This window comes from Balaenoptera ricei, chromosome 10 (assembly GCF_028023285.1).
Source record: "Balaenoptera ricei isolate mBalRic1 chromosome 10, mBalRic1.hap2, whole genome shotgun sequence".
In the NCBI taxonomy this organism is placed as follows: domain Eukaryota; kingdom Metazoa; phylum Chordata; class Mammalia; order Artiodactyla; family Balaenopteridae; genus Balaenoptera; species Balaenoptera ricei.
The window spans coordinates 97,300,751-97,322,184 of NC_082648.1; the positions used below are offsets into that span (position 1 = coordinate 97,300,751).

Below are 21,434 nucleotides of genomic sequence, written 5' to 3' on the forward strand. Positions count from 1 at the left end.
ACAGATACACAGGAACAGGAGCGTCAAGAACACGTGTGGGGCTGGATTTGAGGGTTTGCGACTTGGAGGGGAAAATGAACCAGACAGGGAGAGTGTATGGACATGAGAGCATCTCCACGTCTCAGGATCTGGCAAGCGGACAAGGACACCTGGCGCCAGCCCTATGTACTGCCAAGATGGCTCCGGGGGGTCTGGGAGGTCTGGAGGGCTCACCCCCAGGGCTGCAGCTCTTTTCTCGGCACAGCTGTGACACCATCACAAGCAATGATCGGATGCCCAAGAGCTTTTTTTCAAAATCATCTTTAATGTAGTTTTAATATTTTTTTGCCTCATTTACCAGATAAATCATCTAAATAAATAGATGCTATACAGTCTCTTACCAATATCAGTACAAAAATAAAACCACGCTCTGCATCTGCTCTAGCTCTCCCCGCACACACTCACTCTGAAACGGTGTGTGCTTGGAATTGACTCGCGCCCCCAACCCCTCCCAAATACATTCATTTAGTCTGAACAAAGCTCGGACGCTCATTCTGTGCAAAGGAAGCGTTCTTGTGCTGAGACCCGGAGGCCAGGCTGGCCAGTTATAAAGCAAAAGCGAAACCACCTGACAAGCCAAGCGCCCTCCCCCAGGGCAGGAGCCAGGGGGAAGCCGGTGGAGGGACCACCATCCTAAGAGCGGTGGTGATTCCAGAGTGGCCCGCAGCATTACCAGGGGCCGCGCCACGGGCGGAGAATATGCCCCTCGCCCCACCCCACAGCAAAAGAAAAGTACCAACCGGTCTCTCTACATTCAAAACAGGTGGGGCTGGGGGAAGGAAAGGCAGGTGGTCCAACTTTTTCAACGCCCACCCCCAAGTGAGTACTGGCCTTCTCGGGTGGCAGCGGGGTGGGAGGTCGCGCCCGCCTTGCCCCCTCTCACCCCAAGGCCCTCTGGGACGCTCAGGGAGGGAGGAGTCCTGCAAGGCCACTTCCAGCCCCTCACAGAGGTCACCGTCCTGGGTCCTGGGCAGGAAGGTCCTAACAGCCTGCAGCCCTTCCCCCAGGGAGCCTCCGCTCCCAGGTCCGGCCCTCCAGAGAGCAGGGCGCCCTGCGGGCCGTGAAGGCTGAGCGAGAGGCTAGAAGTGCTCCTCTGCGGCAGCTGCCTCATCCCACACAAGCCCCCAGACCCGCAAACTACAAAGACAGCTCTTCAGAGTGACGCAGGAGGAGGCCACATGTCCCCTGGGGGCTGGGGAGTGTGACTTCTCTTGGAAGCTGCCAGCCGAGTACCAAGCCAGGGCCCACAGCTTTCTGTCAGCGTGACACCCCTGCCCACCACCCTCCCCTCTGCCGGGAGCCCCTGATCTGGGACAGCTTCCCACTCAGGCTGCCCTTCCCCTCCCCAGGGTCCCATAGCTGGGCAGGTTCCCCGCTGCCCCTCCTCTCCCTGGTCCACCCCCAGACTCCCCTAGACACAACCCCCTAGCCTGGGGGTGCATCAAGTCATGGGGTGGGGGGGAGGAAGCCATCCCCCAATGGAAGCACTGAATTGACCCTGGACAACAAAGGATTAAGGAGGAAGGGGAGACAGACACTCAGGGATCTGGGATCTTGCCAGCAAGGCACCCCAAACAAAAATGGGGTGCAGGCTGTCTTTGGTTTGGGAACTTGGGAAGAAGGGGTCTGGGGGAAGAACTGCCCTAGTCGAGCCTCAGCAGGATTCTGCCCACTTCCTCAGGACAAAGCAGAGCGTGGAGACAGCCCTGGGGGAGGGACCTGAGTGCCTGGTCTGACAACGGGGAGAGGCGAAGGGGTCAGCCTTTCATTTGCTCCCCTGGTGCCCACCCCCAGTCTGGCTTTTTCTCCCCCGCAGGACCAGGACAGGGGAGACGTCACTGCTTACTGCCAGGGGAGCCACTAGTCCACAGGGCACGTCTGTGCAAACCACAAACAGAGCGCCCCTCTTCTGGCAGACACAGGCCCCTGCCAGGGTGGGGGGCTCGTGCACAGCCTGACCCATCGCCCACTACAGCCCGACCACAGGAAGACATGGCAGAGGTCCCGCCGCAGAGAAGCAAGGTTAGTCCCAGCTGCAGCACTGAGGGTGGATGGGGGGGGAGACCCAGAATGGAAGGAGGAAGGGTGTCAGGAGTCGAGGGCTGCCCTGAGAAGGTGGTGGGACGCTTCCTCCCTCCCTGACCACCCACGCCCATGTCTGGTTGGCTGAGTTGAAGGGGAGAGCAGAAAAAGAGGGGAGACAGAAGGGCTGGAAAGTCACCTGAGTCAGAGAGAACAGGAGCCCCGGGGGTGGGGGGGACAGGGCACAAGTGCCGCAGAGCTCGCGCCGGTGCACAGCACACACGCACAGGCTTGCACGCCTGTGGCTGCCCAGGTGACACCACAAGACTGCATCGGCACGCCTGGAGCGTCGGAGGCCATCCGGCTGCCCCCAGCCGGAGCCTTGCCCTCCACTGACAGCTATCCACGCTGACTCGGATAGGTCCCGTCAGGCGAAGTGCTGTGCAAGGTGGGATGAGCGGGGCTGCCTAGAGCAAGCTCTTCTGCGCTGTGAATCACTCCCCCCCCATCCCCCCCACCCCGTCCACCTGGTCAGGAGGCTTGCAAGACCCACTGCACACGTCTGCGGACCGGCGCGTGCAGTCACGAGGGCGCGAGGGGTGGTGTGCACACACCTGCGGGGCTGGGTGTGCAAGTGAGCGGTCTGCACGGGCCAGGTGATGGAGCTGGGGCGGGTGGCTCTCGGCAGAAGGGGCTTAGCTGGCAGCTGCCCCCAGGGGAAAGGAGAGACCTTTCTGAAGGGGTGGGACGAGCCCAGCAATCTCAAACCCTTCCCAGCCCCTTAGCTCTGTGACCCAATCACTTTTGGTCAAAGCCAGCCTCCATATCCCCCCGCAAAGCTGGAGTGGAAAGTTAAAAATAAAGACCCCTCCCCAAACACACACACACAAAAAGGCAAAGGGGAAACCAACCAGAAAGGCTGGGGTGGGCTACTTAAGGGGAGGGTTCAGGCCTTCCCATCCTCCTTTAGTCCTGGGGACCAGCTGCTGTCTCTCTAGAGAAGAATGGTGATGGAGGTGTCCGGGGGAGGCTGGTCCTGTCCCCATCCTACCCTGGAGATGGTACCCCAAGTGACAGAGCAGTGCCAGGCCTCCCCAGGCCCAGCCCTGACACAGACCCAAGGCTGCCCTGTAAACGTCCGTACAGAGAAAGGGGCGGGGCGGTGGGAGAGTGTTGGGATCTTCCCCCCTTCTCCTCATCAATGTTTCTTTAAATAAAATAATTACCCACCCCAACCCCTCCCCATTTCTGGAAGTCCCCACCCCAAGCCCAAAAGAAAACAGTTTAAGAAGAGTAAAAATGGTGATTCAGAACTTCCCGCTGCGGTCTCGGAAGAAGCCCTCAGCTGCCTGGGCCTCGCGGAAGGTGACGGTGATGGAGTTGGCGGTGATATCGGTCACTGTCACTTCACTTGAGGGGAGCGTGGGTGTCCAGGAAGGGGGCCCCTCGGCCAGATCTGCATCTGCTGCAGCCATGGGACAAAGACACACAGACAGACGGGAGACAGCGTTAGCAACAAGGTGGGGAAGGTGGGCGTGGGTGGCAGCTTGTCGACCACCTCCCACCCCACCCCCAACACCTGATCGTCTTCTGAGTCTCCAGCCAGGTCAGGGCCTAGTTCAAGGCTGGACACACAGGAAGACGTCACTACATGTACCTTCCCTGGCTGGACACGAACTCATCCTGAGCGGGACCACGGAAAGAGCTCTGGGCTTGGTGCCAGGGGCCCTGCGGGCTATGTGGCCTCAGGAGCGCCCAGGCCCTCTCTGGGCACTGGACCAGCTGGACCTGATGCCTCAAGGGGCCCTTCCAGCTCTGAGGGTCCCTGGGTCTGAGCCTCGGGGCTGGGCCGCCTTACCCTCCTCTTCAGGGGGCTGCTCAGCAGGCTCCCACTCGCTGGCCGCCTGCAGGACGTCCGGGGCCGGTGACTCCTGCAGGAAGAGCTCCCGTCGATGGCTGTGACTCTCCAGGTTGGGCCCGCGGGGCGGGAACTTCTTGCGTGAGAGCCGCAGGTACTTGTGGGCCTTGCGGGGCTTGCGGAGCGGGAAGGGCAGGGTGGGCACCAAGGGGCCCTTGTCCACCAGCTCGGGTGCCCCCGCCTTGACCACCCCCTCGGGGCTCCCGCTGCCGAGTGGGCGCGTCAGGGAGAAGCAGAGCTTCTCCTTGCCCTTGGCCTTGTGGGAGCTCCGCAGGTCCATGCTGTACAGCCGCTGCGGGGGCAAGCCAGGGCACGGCGGATCAGCCCTGCCCTCCCACCCACTGCCGCGCCTTTGCTCGTGCTGGTCCTCCCGCCCGGGGTCCCCTTCCCCGTGTTTCAGGGCTCAGAGCCAGCCAGCACCCCGCCCCGCACCCCAGCCCAGAGCGCTCCCCTGACCAGCCCCAGCGCCAGGGCCTGGCCCAGCTCAGCCTTCCTCTTGGCCTCACAGCGCGGCCTCATCTCCCAGGGCCCTGTAAGTGGCTCAGGGACGGGGCCTCAGGGCACGTTCCTTTGGTCCACAGCAGAGGCACACAAGCGGTACAAAATGAAAACTGACCAACAAAAAACACACCTGCATTTCTGAGGCAGATAAATTAAGGAGTTATTCTTCATTACAGGGAAGGAATCTTTGCTTCTAAAGAACCCCCAAAGCTGAAACGGCCAGCTCGCTAGGGAAATGGTGTGAGGCACAGGGCTCTGAAGTTTCCTGGGGCAAGTTGACCAGGGGTACACATAGCACTGGGGTGCACCATGTCACCCAGCCACAGGAAGGTCTGCCAGCAGCCTGCAGACACCCCTTGATTCCCCCAGGACTCTCCTGGGCTCTGAGCCGCAGGGTGGCCCTGTCTGGGTCCAGACCTCTGTTGCCCTGCCTCTTTCTTGCTTAAATGGGCTGGAGGGCACATTCTTCTGCCATTCAAAGACTGAAGTTTTATAATTTGTGCATTTGTCTTACTGACTTTTGGGGGAAATTTATACAAACCCAAGAAAGATCCTTGGTGCTAAGATGTTGCGGGGGCCTGGATCACTCTGGGACAGTAGCTTCTCCTGCTACCTGTCACCAGAGGCCAAGAGCTCCCAGGAAGAGAGTGAGGCCAGCAGATAGGACCTGTAGGTCAGACATCTCAAGTTGGGGGCAGAGATCACATGTGCAAGTTCCATTCCTCAGTCCCACTAGCTAATCCCCATCACTCAGCATGGGGTGCAGGTTGTCATGGTGATGGGAGGAGAGCTGAACTGGGAGGAGATTGTGAAAATACTGCAATGCTAAGAGGGCTTAGCCCATATGCAACTTTATCAAAACCCACCCCTTTAGCCTGGCTCATATACCATCACAGGCCTAGTAACTCTCATACAGTTCTGTCCTTCTCTACCTCACCATGGCAGAATTACAGTTACTAACTAACGGGTCCAGGAGCACCAGGACTCAGATCCAGGTTCTAATCCAGCTGTGTGACTCTGGATGGAATGGACAGGAGGCTGGACATGGCTCACACTGCACGTGGACCAAGAAGCCTTATTTTTTTGGCTTCAAATTCCCGGGTGGGCCTTATTAAATTAAGGACAGCAGGTATTCTTATCATCCCGATTTCACAGATGAGAAAACTCAAGCTCAGAGATTTGCCTCAAGTCACATAACTACATCACTTCAGACTCCATCCTCTTTTCAGTGCAAACCAGTGAAAGTAGCAAAGTGCCCCCAGGACCTGGGTAACACGGGCTGCCAGTCTTGTGGCAGAGGGCTTCTCCTCACTCAAAATGACACATTTCTAGGGACTTCTCTGGTGGCACAGTGGTTAAGAATCCGCCTGCCAATGCAGGGGACACGGGTTTGAGCCCTGGTCCGGGAAGATCCCACATGCCGCGGAGCAACTAAGCCCGTGAGCCACAACTACTGAGCCTGCGCTCTAGAGCCCCTGAGCCACAGCTACTGAGCCCGCGTGCTGCAACTACTGAAGCCCGCGCGCCTAGAGCCTGTGCTCCGCAACAAGAGAAGCCACCGCGATAAGAAGCCCGCGCAACGCAACGAACAGTAGCTCCTGCTTGCCGCAACTAGAGAAAGCCCGCATGCAGCGACCAACACCCAACGCAGCCAAAAAAAATAATAATAATAAAAAATAAATTAAAAAAAATTTTTTTTAAATGACCCATTTCTAGACCATTCCAAGGCTATGGTTCTAGAATTCTATGAATCTCCTTTTCTTGGATTCTAAAATTCCAGACTCCCCTGCTTCCTCAATTCTAAAGTTTATGCTTCTAAGATTCTCAAATACTACAATTTTGTATTTTGGGGACTTTGAGCATCAAGATTCTAAGCTTTCAAAATTATAGGATCCCGTAAGCCACACATCCACCCTCCCTCCCTCCACAGTACCTTCCACCCACGGTGTCTTCCAGGGGCACCAGCCCCACATTCTGACTTTTCCCAACTCCTCCCATTGAAACTTACCCACTAAGTGCCCTGCCCCACCCCACAGTGTCCTGGGTGGAGCCGAGGAGGGTTAGTGGTTCAGCAGAACTATCCAGTGCAAATGCACGGGTGGGCAGGGGCTGGTGGGAGGAGCAAGGGGGCCCTGTGGGTGGGCACCAGAGCTGGTGGGGTTACCTGCAGCAGAAGCCGCTTGGGTTTCGGACCTCTCTTCCTATACCCCGATGCTCGGTCTCTCTCCTCCCTGGGGTGCAAAGCAGATGGCAGAACAAAAGGAAACACTGTTGACATTTAAGGGAAAGTAAGGCATCCGCTCCACCCAGCTCTCTGCTGTCTACGGGGGAGGGGGACACCCTCCACAGGCCACCCCCCAATCCTGGGGTAGGGCTCCTCACTTTAGACCGTAACAATGGGGTCGTGTGTTCAACTCCCAGGGCTGCATCTTCCCATCTGACTAAAGGTGAGGGCACAGCGACTGGTCCCATTTGCTAGAGGTGGGACTCGGGGGACATCTCCAAAAATATGTGGGTCTTCACGGCCCCAGGGTCATGCCAGACCTCTGCTCTACGTGCACTGGGAACAGCCCCCAAAACAATGTAGTTCCAGTTTCCACTCTTAGGAGACTTCTATAGAAACCTGTCAATTGAATTTGCCTTGAATGCCTCAGGCAGACTGATGAGAATGGCCACGAGTCCTTTCCCATGCGAAGTTCTGCCCAGATCTCCCCCCACTTTGGCAGACTGATGAGAATGGCCACGAGTCCTTTCGCATGCGAAGTTCTGCCCAGCCCTCCCCCCACTCTGGCATCTCCACGAACCTGGTGGGGAGGACAGGCTCCCATTTGTCTGTATCGTCTGGTTGGGGAAGGGGAGAAAATCTAGCCTGCATTCAGTCCCCGGTAGATGCCAGACTCTCTGCCAGATGCCTTCCTCACATCACAAACACACAAGGCACAACCTGAGGACGCAGACAAAGCCACACACAACACACAAGACAACACGCCAGAGACCCCAACAATGTGCTGGAAGTGATGGGACAATTCAAAGTCGTTTCATTCTGTTTCACTTCATTCCATCATGCTGTCTGTGGCCTTGGGCCAGTCTCTCAGTCTGAGCCAAGCTAAGCCAGTGCATCCGTGGAGCCTGTTTCCACTGTTGGTCCCTCCTCGAGGCAGTGGCTGCCACCCCCTTCCAGACATCAGACTCCAGGGACGCTGGGGGGAGGGCTCTCCCTCCCTCCCCACGGAGTCAGCTTCGGCAGGTCTGCCGTGGGGCCCTAGAACCAGCATTCGAGAGAAGCACCCAGGGCGTGGGATACCCACACCAAGACAGGCCTCCCAAGCCCTGGAGGGTGAGAACCTTAACTCAGAAGCCGGTGCTGGGCGCCAGGACACCCTGTTCCAGGCCCAGCTCTACCTGACCCACAGGAGACCTTGGCTGGTCACTTTCCCTCTCTGGTCCTCAGTTTTCTAGTCTGGAGCAAGAGCTTCCCTTCTCAGCTGGTCCCCGGGGCTCCTGGGAGGAGTGAGAGAGGCCCCTGGCATTTCTCAAAATGGGGGGTAGAAAGACTAAAATAATAAAGAGGAAGAGAAGGAGGAAGTAGAGACAGGGAAAAAGGAAAGGGCCTTGAGGGAAAAGAATAAGAATAATATGTCTTTATTATTTTTGTATAAGTGTTATTTATTATTATTTTTATTATTATGTCCTGCACACTTTGTACAAGGCACTGCTCTCAATGCTTTAACCCTCACAGCCACCCTATGAGGGAGGCACAGTTTCTATCCTCATTTTATAGCTAAAGCACAGAGAGGTTAAGTCATTTGCCCGATGCTACAATTCTGACAGCTTCTGCCACTGGTGAAGATGCTGAGCTCTGGGCTCCAGGCCGGGCGAGGTCAGGCCTGGGGGCCCAGTCAGGGCCAGGGGGGCAGGCCTGCAGCCCAGGCCACATGACCTGGCTTCCCATCTGTAGCACCCCTGCTCCTGCCCTGCAACCGGGGGAGTGGGGCGGGGGGGGGGGGGGCTTCCATTCTGTCCAGTCCTTACCTACCCAGGGCCCATCAATGTCCAGGGCTGTGGGGATCGTGGTCCCACAAGCCCTCAGTGCCCCACTGGCCCCTCCCAGGATGCAGGGACTCCCCATTAGAGCCCCCTGGCTCGACTCCTTCTGAGTCTCTTAAAAACCCTGCAAAGCAGGTGTTAAAATGGTCGTCACCCCGCTTCCATCTCCTTCTCACCAAGACCCAGAGAGAAAGAGGAAGTCAAATCACACAGTGGGTCTGTAGAAATCCCCAAGCTTCTCATTTGTTGCTTAACTACGGACTTTTCTGACTCACTGAAAGCAACATCCGAATCCTCTACCAGGACTCACAGGGCCCTCCCTGAGCTGCACGCCCACTCCTTCAGCTGCCCCTGCCCCTGCCCCTGCCCTTCCCCCAGACGCCCCACCCCTGCCCAGCTCACACCACTCCAGCTGGCCACACTCAGAGCCACGCTTGCCTCCATGCAGTTCCTCAGCCCAGGGCCTCTGCATCACTTTCTTGGGTGCTCTTCACCTGGATGGTCTTCTCTAAAATAACCTACTGGGGTCCTTCCCTCACTTAGCTCAGGTCTCTGGTCAAACGCCACCACCTAACCATCCCACTGAAAGCAGCAGCCCCGTCCCGACCCTGTCTGTGCGGCAGTCAGCACGTCGGCATCTACACACTTACTGGTGTACTTTTCACTGCAGGTCTCCACACTGGAATGTAAGCCCCACGAGGGCAGGGACATTTGTTGGTTTTACTCCTTGCTGTGCCCCAGTCCCTGGAACAGTGCCTGGCACACAGTAGGACCTCAATAAAGATTTGTTGAACAAATGAAAGAATGAACTAGCTGACCCCTAATTACCATCAGGAAGACATCTGCCCGTGTGTGCCCACACCTAATGGTTTGCGGAGTGCTTTCACACGCCTTTCCTCCCCATGAGAGCCCTTGAGGTCAGCACTGTTCTCCCCATTTCACAGACAGAGAAGCTGAGGCTCAGAGAGGAAAAAGGCCCTGTGCAGCACCTCACAGCTGGTGAGTGGAAGAGCCAGGATTTGATCTAGGCCTTTGACACCTGCCCAATGCTCTCCTTACCACAATCCAGGACATTCCACAGGGCTCTCTCAGTGTCACAACCCTTTTGGATCAAGGCCCCACCAGCACTCGGGAACCAGAAAGAAGCTGTGGGACACGAACACTGTGATTTTTAAAGGAAAGAGCAGTGGGAACGTTTCCTTCGAATCAGCAGCGGGAGACCTCCTGTGGGAGAAGCGATCAGAAGGGGGCGAGGAGGGGCAGCGGAACAGCCTCACTGGGGCTCAGGAGCCCCACCCAGGTTAAGCCCTGGTTGGGCTGCCTCCCAGCGGTGAGGACCCTGGACAAGCCCCTTAGCTCGTCAGAGCCTCGGTCTCCTCATCTGTCAAATGAGACCCTCATCCCTGTCTCAGGCGGTTACTAAAAGGAACTAAATAAAAAAGACTTTATAAAACGGTCCCGCACTGTACAGGGTCGATGGGCTGGGGAGAGGCAGAAAGATTGGGCAGCCTGCTGGCAGGGAGGCCAGTAACGCTGGGGCTCGTGCAGCAGACGGGAATGGCTAGATTATGCTCAACAGGCCCTCCCACCAGGAGAAACAACATTTTTGGCAAAAGCTCCCCGCTAAGGTGTGCCATCACGGCCCATCGGACGAGCTGCCAATCACTAACCAACCCTTGGAAGAGCACTTGCAGCAGAGCACTGGCAGACACGGCAGTCTGCGACCTGGAGGCAGCTTTGCCCGCGGCCTCCCAGCTAGGAGGCAGCCAAGCAGGAGGGACCGGAACCCAGGCGTCCTGGCTCCAAAGCCACACTTCCTCCCCTGGCCTTTCTTGAGAGCTTCAGCAAACTGGGCGAGAGGACCTGCAGGGGGGAATCTCCCTCTGGCCCATCACCGGGCATGACTGATACTGCTGCCCCTCACACGCGCGGCATCTCTACGCCCATTTTCACCTTCTTCACGGCAACTGAAACCCCTGCCTTCTGGGGAAATCGGGGCAGGTGCTGTTGGGGGTGGCCTACAACAGCAGAGAGACAGAGGCCTGGGGTTGTTAGCGGAGTGGCTGACATCACCCAGCAGCAGGAAAGGGACAGGGCCCTCGGCTGCCCTGGGACCTGGCGCCCAGCACCTTCCCCCAGCTGCGGACAAGACCCGGCAGTCCCTGCCAGACCCCTGCCCCCAGTGACCCTGGTTCGGAGCCAAGCCAGCAGCAGCTCCCTATGCAACCTCAGAGCCTGCCTTCCACCCAGCCCCCTGGAAGGCTGAGCCCCTTACTTCTCCTCATAGGCCATGACCAGGCGGGGGTCCAGGATGTGCTCCTCCGGCTCCCACGTGCTGTACCTGGGGAGAGAGACAAGAGGTCAGAGCTGGCCTGCCCCCCACCCTGCCACCCGCCACTCAGAGGCCACAGCTGCTCCATCAGGGCCCACTTGCCTGCAGGACTTTGCCCCTTCCTGATCCAGTGTAACTGTCGCCTAATCCCATGAACTGTCCCTGGCTACCAGGGTAGGTCGGAGGCCTCCTGGGGGCTTGCATGACACCAGAACTCCCCTCATTCTGAGCACTGATCACACCACTCTATAAGTGATTGCGTCCAACTCCGGACTAGATCCCCATGTTCACTTCAGGTGAAGAGGGCAGGCCCCATATGTCCCTGGATTCCCTTCCTATGAGAGGCAAGAGCACGTGGTGAAGAGCAGCGGCTCTGGAGCCAGACTGGCTGGGGTCAAACCCCAGCTCTGCCCTGGCTAGCTGTACAGCTTTAAACAATTTATTCAGTGTCTCTATGCTGATTTCCCCATCTGTAACAGTCTCTTGTGCTGATTAAACATGTTCATGTATCTAGGTGCTTAGAGCAGCGCCTGGTGCACAGGAAGTGCTCTGTGCTTATTACTGTCACCACCCCTAGCCCCCCTGATGCCCCAGCCCCAGTGGGCCCTCTGCCCAGGCTGAGCTGCCCCCTCGCTCCTTGGAACACATCTGCACCATCAAGGCCAGGTCTGAAGTCCCCTTCTCAGGCGGGGCCTGGCACACAGCAGGAACTTGGTAAATGTTCAGTGACTGAATGGTACAGTGATCCTACAGCAGGCCCCTAGGTCTTTCCACGAGGAACCTTCCAACACTCCCAGGCCAGACAGCATTCCCTGCTGGGACAGACCTGGGCATTTCCATCCTCCTTTCACCGCAGGATTATTTACTTAGTATCTGCCTTTAAATTAGCTCACTTGGGAATTCCCTGTTGGTGCAGAGGTTAAGAATCTGCCTGTCGGGCTTCCTTGGTGGCGCAGTGGTTGAGAATCTGCCTGTCAATGCAGGGGACACGGGTTCGAGCCCTGGTCTGGGAAGATCCCACATGCCGTGGAGCGACTAGGCCCGTGAGCCACAATTGCTGAGCCTGCGCGTCTGGAGCCTGTGCTCCGCAACGGGAGAGGCCGCGACGGTGAGAGGCCCGCGCACCGCGATGAAGAGTGGCCCCCACTTGCCGCAACTAGAGAAAGCCCTCACACAGAAACAAAGACCCAACACAGCCATAAATAAATAAATAAATGAATAAAATTAAAAAAAAAAAAAGTCATATCCATCATTCCACTTGATGTGAGTAATTTGTTAAAAAAAAAAAAAAAAAAAAGAATCTGCCTGTCAATGCAGGGAACACGGGTTCGAGCCCTGGTCTGGGAAGATTCCACATGCTGCTGAGCAACTAAGCCCGTGGGCCACAACTACTGGGCCTGCGCTCTAGAGCCCGCAAGCCACAACTACTGAGCCCATGTGCCACAACTACTGAAGCCCGCGTGCCTAGAGCCCGTGCTCTGCAACAGGAGAGGCCACCGCAATGAGAAGGCTGCACACTGCAACACAGAGTAGCCCCACTCTCCACAACTAGAGAAAGCCCGCATGCAGCAACGAAGACCCAACGCAGCCATAAATAAATAAATAAATAAATAAATGTATGTATAAAAAAAATTAGCTCGCTTTTTAAAAACATTTTATTTTAAAAGCAAACTCTTTATGACTTCCATAAGTGGAAAAACCAGGATGACTCATCATAAACAGATGCTAATACATAAAAAAATTTTAATTAAAAAACATATATATGGGGATTCCCTGGTGGCGCAGTGGTTAAGAATCCACCTGCCAATGCAGGGGACATGGGTTCGAGCCCTGGTCTGGGAAGATCCCACATGCCACAGAGCAACTAAGCCCATGCGCCACAACTACTGAGCCTGCGCTCTTGAGCCCGTGAGCCACAACTACTGAGCCCATGTGCCACAACTACTGAAGCCTGCGCGCCTAGAGCCCGCACTCTGCAACAAGGGAAGCCACTGCAATGAGAAGCCTGCGCACCGCAACGAAGAGTAGCCCCCGCTCGCTGCAACTAGAGAAGGTCCGCGCCCAGCAACAAAAACCCAACGCAGCCAAAAATAAATAAATTTATTAAAAAAAAAAAGAAAGAAAATCATTAAAAAACAGTCCAAGTCCCGAGAACTGTTTTAAAAATAGATATATATATATATACATATATATATGTATGGGTGTATGTATATGCATGCATACAAATACACATATAATCATAAAAATACATTTATATGTCTATGTATGTACATGGGTGTGTGTAAACAAAACCAAAGCAACGGATTGTGATTCTGGCCAAGACTGCACCCAGGACTGCTGGATAAGAAGGGAGATGAGGGAATTTCCTGGTGGCCCAGTGGTTAGGACTCCGAGTTTTCACTGCCAAGAGCCGGGGTTCAATTCCTGGTTGGGGAACTAAGATCCCACAAGCCACGTGGCACAGCCAAAAAATAAATAAACAAAGAAGGGAGGTGAGGAGGTATCAGGGAAGTATTGCGAGGCAGAGAGAGGCCAGGCAGAGCCCCTGCCCCTGCTGCCATCTACCAGCCAAGTTTAAACCTTCATCTTCAACCATCCTGGTTACTGTGAAACCTAAAAGTAGTCCAATCAATATTTAAACAACAAGCTGTCCAAGGACAGAACCCTTCTTTCCTTTCTTTCACTGACACTTCTGCACACTTACTTCGTGTCGGGCCCCGTGGACTCAGCAGTGAAGGTCCATGCCCTGAGTGCCACACGCCCAGCCTGAGCAGGCACCATCACAGCTCCTTTCCTTTGCACGTGCTGTGCTCTCCTCCTGGAGGGCCCCCTTCCTCCAGTGAACCCTTCATCCTTTAAAAGTCAGGTCCTTATAGCTTTTCCTGACATCCTCTCCAAGCTGTCCTACTCCCAGCAGAATGAACCCTCCCCTCAGCTGCTCTCCAAGGCCTTATTATCGCACTTGGCACCTGCCATCCTTATTGGTGAATCATCCTTATTGGTGAATCAAGCTGGTGTCCTGGCTGGCAGGTTGTAACGCCTCGCCAGAGTGCCCAGCCCAGCCCCCAGCCCCCAGGTGTTCTGGGAATGGCTGCAGAAGCCACTGAAGAGTTTTGCTCACCCTGGAGAAATGCTGAAAGTGAAACTGAGATTTTTTTTTATAGTTTGGGTAAAGCCCAAACTGAAAGCAACCAGAAGTTGGCAGACTTCAAACCTTCCTCCCCTCCCCCAAACAACGGTTGAATTTCCTCGACTGTAACTAGTAAGAAGAGAGGGGGAATTCTGTGTTCCTCCAGTGTCCTCTGCCTGGCCCTCCCTTCTTCTCTAGCTGTGGAAGTTTCTCTTCAGTGCTCTAGTCCTCTCTGCCCTGCCCACTTCCCCACTGCCCTGCCCACTTTTTGTTGATGTAGCTGCTCTGTGGTTCCTGGCAAGTCCCTAACCTTCTGTGTAGTTCAGTTTCCTCATCTTAAGAATCACCACCACCACCACCGTAACAGCAAGGTGCCAAAGCAGACTACTGCAAGGACGCATCCATTCCTTATAACACCCTTATGAGGTAGATTACAGATGTTACAAATGAAGAAACTGGGGCAGAGAGGTTAAGCATCTTGCCAAGATCACCGAGCCAGTAAGTGGCCAATCTGTGGTCAGAACTCAGTTGAATCTTGGCCACCCTCTCCCTTTGGATCTCTCACACGTCGAGGTAAATGGCCCCCCACCGGGCTGTGACGTCCATAGGAGAGGGGCACAGTCTGATTGGCCACGTCTTCAGCGTCTGACCCGGGGCTTGGCACACAGTGGGTGCACAGAAAGGGGAAGACTTGGCAGCTGGAGGCCTGGCCCCGTTCGGTGCTGCGGAAAGGCGGGCGGGGGGCGTTGCACAGGCGCCTCACCCTCTCGGACACCCCGGCCCTCCTAAGCAGCAGGCCATCAGCGGCCCTCCGCAGTGTGGGGAGCCAGAAGCCACAGCGAGGGCAAACACGCTTTGCGAACAGCCGGGGGCAGGCAGGACAGGAGGGCGCACCCGGCGAGGCCCGCGGCCTGGGAGACTTCGGAGGTTCGGTCTCCGGGCCGCCGGCTGGGCGGGAACCGAGCGTGGCGGACAGAAGGCTCCACAACGCAGCGCCATGCGCCCCGCCCCCCAGGGGTCGGGCAGCCGCGCGTGCACACGCACGCACGCAGCGCGGGGCCGTGCGCGCCAGATTACCCGGCCTACTGATGGGGGGCGGGGCGCGGGCGGGGACGGCGCGCGCCGGCTCCGAGGTAAACACGGCCACGTGACCGCCGCCCCGCCCCCGCCCCCCGAGCCGGGGTAAACAGGCTCGCGGCCGCCCCTCCTGGGCCCCACCGCGCAGGCTCCCGCCGTGCCGGGGGCGGGGCGCCCTGCAGAGCCAGGCCCGCCCCAGCCCCCGACTCCTATTTAGAGTCACCCAAATGAGAAGCAGCGCGGCGGACTCCCGAAGGCGGCGGTGAGCAAGTGACTCCGCTGCTCGGGCCTCCGTTTCCTCATCCGTGAAGGGAACCTACCAATAGTCCCTGTCTTTTAGGGGTGATGTGACGATTAGATGTGTTAAGCCCCATAAAGCACTTAGAGCAGTGTGGTACATAATAAAAGCAAACAAGCATTTATTAAATCAATATCAAAAGCCTGGAGAGCGCAAACACACACCTGCCAGGGCCAAACCGAGGACTCTGTGCTGCCACTACTCAACCTGGCCTTGGAGGAGAAAGAAGAGCCTCCTCTGCGTCTGGCACTGTTACGAACCCTATCTTGTCTCAGGCAGCCTTCCACAGGGCTCCGTGAGGCTAGGGCCCCATTTTACAGGTGGGGAAATGGAGGTGCCCGTAGTTCAAATCGTCCCACCTTTATGACCTGGGGCAAGGACGCCTCTGCTGAGGGTTTCTGTCTCCCCATCTGTACAATGGGTTGCCATTAGGCAATTACATGGGCCAATGCCTGATCTTAACAGGGGCTTACTGATAGGCAGCCTGGTTATTGCTGTACCCTGATTCACTGATAATATCACTACTGACGCTCTATGGAGGCGGTCCTCCCCACAAATGGGGTAGCATTCACAAGTGGGTAAGAATGGAGGGAAGGAAAGCGTTTCCAAAGAGGAGCAGCAGGGTCCTGGGCAGGCTGAGATGAGAGTGGGGTATCTGAGCATCTCTGTGGGGCTGACAGCATGTAGCTGATTATTTAACATCCTCTGCCCTGTGCCCCCAGCCCCTCCCTGTGCCATTTGCTGTTCCTTCCAGAACAAGCAAGATAGCTCCTCTGCCCCATCTGCTGGGGAGGAAGGGCAGTCATTTGTCTGCTGTTGGGGAGAGAAAAGAGGCAAAGCACCCAAAGGTTTAACAGGGGCCTGGCACAGAGTGAGTGTCCGTTTAAATCATGGCTTCTGTTATTAACATAAGCCTCCCTGCCCAGGGGGCAGAGGGTGCTGGGGAGCAGGAGAATCTGACTCCCCTCCCACCCAGGCTATCACTGCCCTAGCCAAGGCTCCCAGGCCTGTAGGGAGCAGCCTGCCCAACTACCTACTCCCCACCCTCTTTCTCAGCCTCTTCTTCAAGCAAGGCCCCCTGAGGAGGAGCGACTGAAGACCAAGAGGGTTACAGAGGAGCCCTGGTTCTCCTGCTTCTCCCTGTGACTGAACCTGTTTTCCCCCAAGTGAAGTGGGGTGGCACAGTGGATGACATGAAGTGGGCACCATGCTGCACCGGGTTGGCAGTTATTGTATATAACTCCCCCCTCTGGGCCTCAGTTTCCCCATTTGAAAAATGAGAGGACTGATCTAAATGATTGCTAAGGCTACTTTGGGCTCCTGTGAGGAGCAGACGCCCCCAGACCCCTCTCCCGGCTGGGGGGAGACCTAGAAGCCTGAGCTGTGTAACTTACTATTAACAGCGAACGTCCACTAAGTGCTCGGTCTGGGCTAAGCATGCATCAGGTACTCTATATCCATCATCTAATCCTCACAACACTGTTGTACTGGAGGATTTATTCCAATTTGGAGATGGAAGCAGAAGTCCTGCCATGTTGGGGACTTGCTCAAGGGCTCCCAGCTGTCTAGCTGCGAGCCAGGCCAGGAACCCAGGATCAAAGTGTAGGCGAGCCAGAAATGCCCCAGGTCATCTGGCCAAACAGGGCTTCCAGAACTCCCTTGGAGGGGGGGGTGTCACAAAAAGCAGTCATGAGGGCCCATCTGGTGGTCTCAGCATGTTAGGAAACAAGTGGGCCCCAGGGTCAGGGGCACAGGCCAGGAGAACCATGGAGGGACTGCTCTTGGACTGCCAGGTCCTTCCCCTGACTGAAGCTCTGATGCGCAGACGTATTCATTCAGGATTAATAAAAGTGGGGGAAGGAACTTTAAATAGATAAAAACCTCGGTTTAGAGAAGGGAGTCTACAGAGCAGGAAAAACAGCCAACGGTGCCTTGAAGGCCAACAGGCTGGTGTCCCACTGAGACGCAATGCCTTCTGGCGCAGAAGCTAAGAGGGGAGTGAGTACCCAGGGAGTATGCCCACCCTGAACATCTTCCTTTTCTAGCTTTCCACCTCCTCTTACCAACCCCTTCACCCAGACCAGAAGCCCACCTTCATCTGCTCAGTGGAGGAGGGGATTATCCTTCAGTCCCAGGGGGTTTGGGAAGGGGCAGCAGGAATGGATGAATGCATGATCTGGTTAACCAGCCACCAACCCTAATCATCAGGATGCCTGCAGGCCATCCTGAACACACCCCCAGGCCTTCCACCCCACAAAGTGAAGGAGCCTGTGAGAAGAGACCAGGGCCTGGACTACTGGACCCATTTTGCAGAGAGAGAAGCTGAGGCAGCATGGCCTGTCTTCCTCTCTGCTGTCTCTCACCACCGCGTGTCCAAGACACTCCCAGGACCCAAACACCAGGTCAGCCCCCAACACCAGCACAGCAGAAAGCCCCTGGCAAAAAGAGCAGGGGCTCTGGACAGAGGGGGATTCCAGGAGTCAGTCTCTAGGAGGCAGGGCTGGGAGGTGGGGCACCCACAGACCAATGGGGAGGCCCCACGACCTGCTCCTTCCCTCCCCTCCCCCAACAACTCCCTGCTGGGAGGTGATTGGTTGGTGAGAAGGTTCCTGATTGGGCCTCAGCAGAGAGGTGGGGCAACTGGGAGAGGTCCTAGACCCAGCTCCCTGCCCCCGCAACTGGGAGATGGAGGAGGCACAGAAGAGATAGATACCTGAAGATGGAGAGGCGCAGTTCAACTCTCAACTCTGCTTCCACTTGCTGTGTGACCTAAGGCAAGCTGCTTACCTTCTCTGAGCCTGTTTCCTCATCTTTAGAGATCAGGACCACAGCTGCCTCACAGGGCTGTACAGGAGCCTGCTCTGTAGACTGGAGAGTGCTGTCCAAAGGCCCCTGGCCAGGCTCTGTCCCTAGCTGTATGGCACTGAGGACTCGTGCCCCACTGGCTAGACTTGTCTTGCCCAACCCCACAAACCCCCATCCGGCACTGTACTTGCTGCAGCTTGAGTGCCCCTCCACCTTGCAGGCAGCCATCTCTGAAGCCAAGATGCTGGGCCTTCACCTCCTAGGTGCTGGGAAAGGCCAGAAGCAGGGGAGCAGAGGGTCCCACCAGAAGATGGAGTGCAACACTGAATGGGGCCCATGAGAAGAGAAGCTGGGGCCCACCTTCACCCTCATGTGCTCCAAGCCCCTCTGCTGGCAGAGGGGAAACTGAGGCCCAGAGAAGAGGATGATTAATCAAGGTTTGCTGGCCAATTACTAGAGCAGCTGGAGTGAAAAGTGAGGCAGGAGAAAGGGTAAAAGGTGGATGGAAGGATGTACAGGTAGGCAGACAGACACACACAAAGGAGCCTTACTTTGGGGGCCATCCTTTCCACTTCACCAGATATTCGACTTTACCCTGGGAAGAAAGAGAGAAGCAGACACAGTGAGATACACAGATGCCCCTACGACCACTTGCACGACAGGCCCAATCCCCTCTGCAGACAGAAGTCCCCCAACACATACACACTGTCAGGGACACCCCCCACAAGATCCCCATCAACCAGAGATCCTCCAACTGACCGCCCCCCAGACCGTCCTCCCTACTAGAACACAGGAGTGCACTGGGCCCCAAGCACCTCTGGGGCTCCTGTGGCAGAAGCTTGGAGCCCATGTCACGTGTGGGGAAACCGAGACCGTGTGGGGATGTGCATGGCCAAAGACCCAGTGTCCAGTGTCCCAGGGCTAAGACCAAAATTCTCTTTCCTTTTTCGATTAGAAGACTCTCCAAGTCCTAGAATACTCCTCCCTGGCGTGTCCCACATGGCTCTAGCCCCATCAGCCCCCTCCCTGTGAGAGGCTGCCTCTGGGCCAGAGGTGACAGGTGAGTGACTCCGAGACTCTCAACTCACTCTCAAATCAAAAGACCCTGGCAGGGCCCCGGAGAAGGCTGACAAAGTCTCCACCTTGAGAAAGTGTGATCGCCCCTCCAGTAGAGGGGAGACAGAAAAGCAGTTTCTTTTTTCCCCTCCAGTAGAGGGGAGATAGAGCCAGGTTCCTCCCTTCCTCAAAGGTGACAGAGGCCTTTAAAAGTTCCCAGTCCAACCCCGTCTGATGGGTGATACTCCTCCACACTGGAACTCGAAGACCAAGATATGTCACCTCCTCAAAGAGGCCTGCCCTGGCCACCCTTCCCAACACCCTCCCTCCCGCCTTCCAGTAGTTCTCTTTCTGTGTGGCACACAGCCCCCTTGGAAAGCATCTGTATTTATTTCCTCTTCCACTGTGTGTCTCCGCTGCCAAAATGGCAGCTCCACGAGGGAAGGAGCTCCCTCCCCGGGGCTTAGAATGGTGCCTGGCGCACAGAGATCCTCAATAAATATATTTTGAATGAATGGCGAAAGGAATGCTGCTTCTCGCTCTCTGGCACTACCCCTCAGGCCCCATGTAGAAGCGGGTAATTACTGGACCTGCTGAGGCTACACTGTGTGGAAAACACTGGGCTTTGAGGAACAAATTCAAATCGAGGAAACCCCGAGGGAAGGGAGGAGGAGGGGCAACCCCAACTTGAAGATAGAGCTCAACCCCATTGGAGTTGGGGAAGAAAAGAAGGTCATGGCCCACCTTGACTGTCACCCTTAGCCCAAGATGCCGGGACTGAGTTTTCTCTCTTGAAAGATGAGCTGGCAAACAGCCAACTTGAGCTCCTGCTCTACACCCATCTCTAACTTGCTGTGTGACCTTGACCAGGTCACTTCCCCAGCCAGGGCCTCAGTTTGTGCCTTCGTCAAATGGGAGGAGGTGAACTCCAAGACCCCTCCCGGCCCTGCCGCTAGAGCCTGCCACGGGGCTGCAGGGAGGAGATAAGGGAAAAGGAGAGTGGTGAGTGCCCGGACAGGAACTTTCCCCAAAGACTTCCATCTCCAACCTCCAGTCTGGGGCCAGACCACTTTGCAGACGTGTGCACAGGAAATGTGCACGGCCAAAGCCCAGGCCCGAGGCGCGGGGACCGAACCTAGCAGAACAGATGGCTCCTTAAATTGCAGGGTGTATGTTTTGGAGGCGAAGGCAAAGGGGGAGGAGCTTTGAGGATGCCCCAGCGCCGTAGGCGGCTCCACGGAGCCGGCCGGGCGGGGCTGGGAGTTGGGGAGGGCAAGACAGAGGGGTGTGCACTGGAAGTGGGGGAGAGACGTGGAGGTGGGGGTGTGGAGGGGATCGAAGTCCAGCAGTTAGACTTAAGAGGCGGGACGACGCTTTTCCAAAGCTCCGCCTCCAACTTCAAAGGACTTGGCACCAAGAGTCCAGAGTCCTGAGTTCGAGACCCAGCTCCGACGCGAACACACTAGGCAAGCCGTTTCTTCAACTCGGGCCTCAGTCTCCCCATATTTAGAATGAGGGGAGGATGAGAAAGGATGGCGTTCAGGATCCCTACAGTCCGATCCTAACCTCTAGCTCTGGCGGACTCAGCTGCCCCCAGCATCCTGGGGCGACAACTTTTATTCTACTCTTCCTACAAGGTGGCGGGGGAAACTGAGGCACGGGCTGGGGATACGAGCCCGGCAGCGCGGGGCTGCCTGCCCACCCCCCCCGCCCCACTTTCTCCCTCGCCTCCAGCGCGGAGGGGACAGTGCTGGGGACAGGAGGGGACTCCACAGGGGTCCTGGGAGCCGCCCCCGGGCAGCCTCACCTTCCGCACGCGCTTCTTCCGGATGCTCTCTACGGCGAACACCTGCTCGCCGATGGCTGACAGCTCCATGCGGGGCGGCGGGCGAGCGGGCCCGGGGCCGGGCCGGGCCGGGCCGGGGGCGGAGCTGCGGGGCCGCGGCTGCGGCGCGCGATGCTCGGGCCGGCGGGGTCCCAGTCACCCTCGCCCGGGCGCGCACGCGCACGCGCACGCGCGCACACCCCCTCGCGCTCCCTCACGCCGCCGACGTTCCATTTTTGAACCTGCGCAACGTTTTCCTCGGCGCGCGCGAGCCGGCGAGCGAGCGCGCGGGGCGGGGGCGGAGCGGGGGCTCGGCTCTCGCCGGGCAGGTCACGCCCCTTCTTCCTCGGCTCCGCCCCCCGCTTGGTCCCGCCCGCTCTGGAG

At 56.9% G+C, this 21,434-nt stretch overlaps 1 protein-coding gene across 3 annotated transcripts; it reads right to left on the reverse strand.

Moving 5' to 3' along the window:
• Window positions 1-284: 284 nt before the first annotated feature.
• Window positions 285-21,158, reverse strand: CBX7 (chromobox 7). 3 transcript variants are annotated; one of them, XM_059936995.1, is made up of 6 exons: window positions 21,033-21,158; window positions 18,721-18,764; window positions 10,803-10,868; window positions 6,645-6,711; window positions 3,920-3,992; window positions 285-3,526 (listed from the first exon to the last, which is right to left on the reverse strand). In XM_059936995.1, the coding sequence occupies exons 1-6, from the start codon at window positions 21,099-21,101 to the stop codon at window positions 3,369-3,371; spliced, it is 477 nt and encodes a 158-aa protein (XP_059792978.1). In that variant the 5' UTR covers window positions 21,102-21,158; the 3' UTR covers window positions 285-3,368. The 3 variants fall into 3 exon arrangements, with proteins under 3 accessions (XP_059792978.1, XP_059792977.1, XP_059792976.1); XM_059936994.1 differs by having other exon boundaries at window positions 285-3,523; window positions 3,920-4,271; XM_059936993.1 differs by having other exon boundaries at window positions 3,920-4,271.
• Window positions 21,159-21,434: the final 276 nt, after the last annotated feature.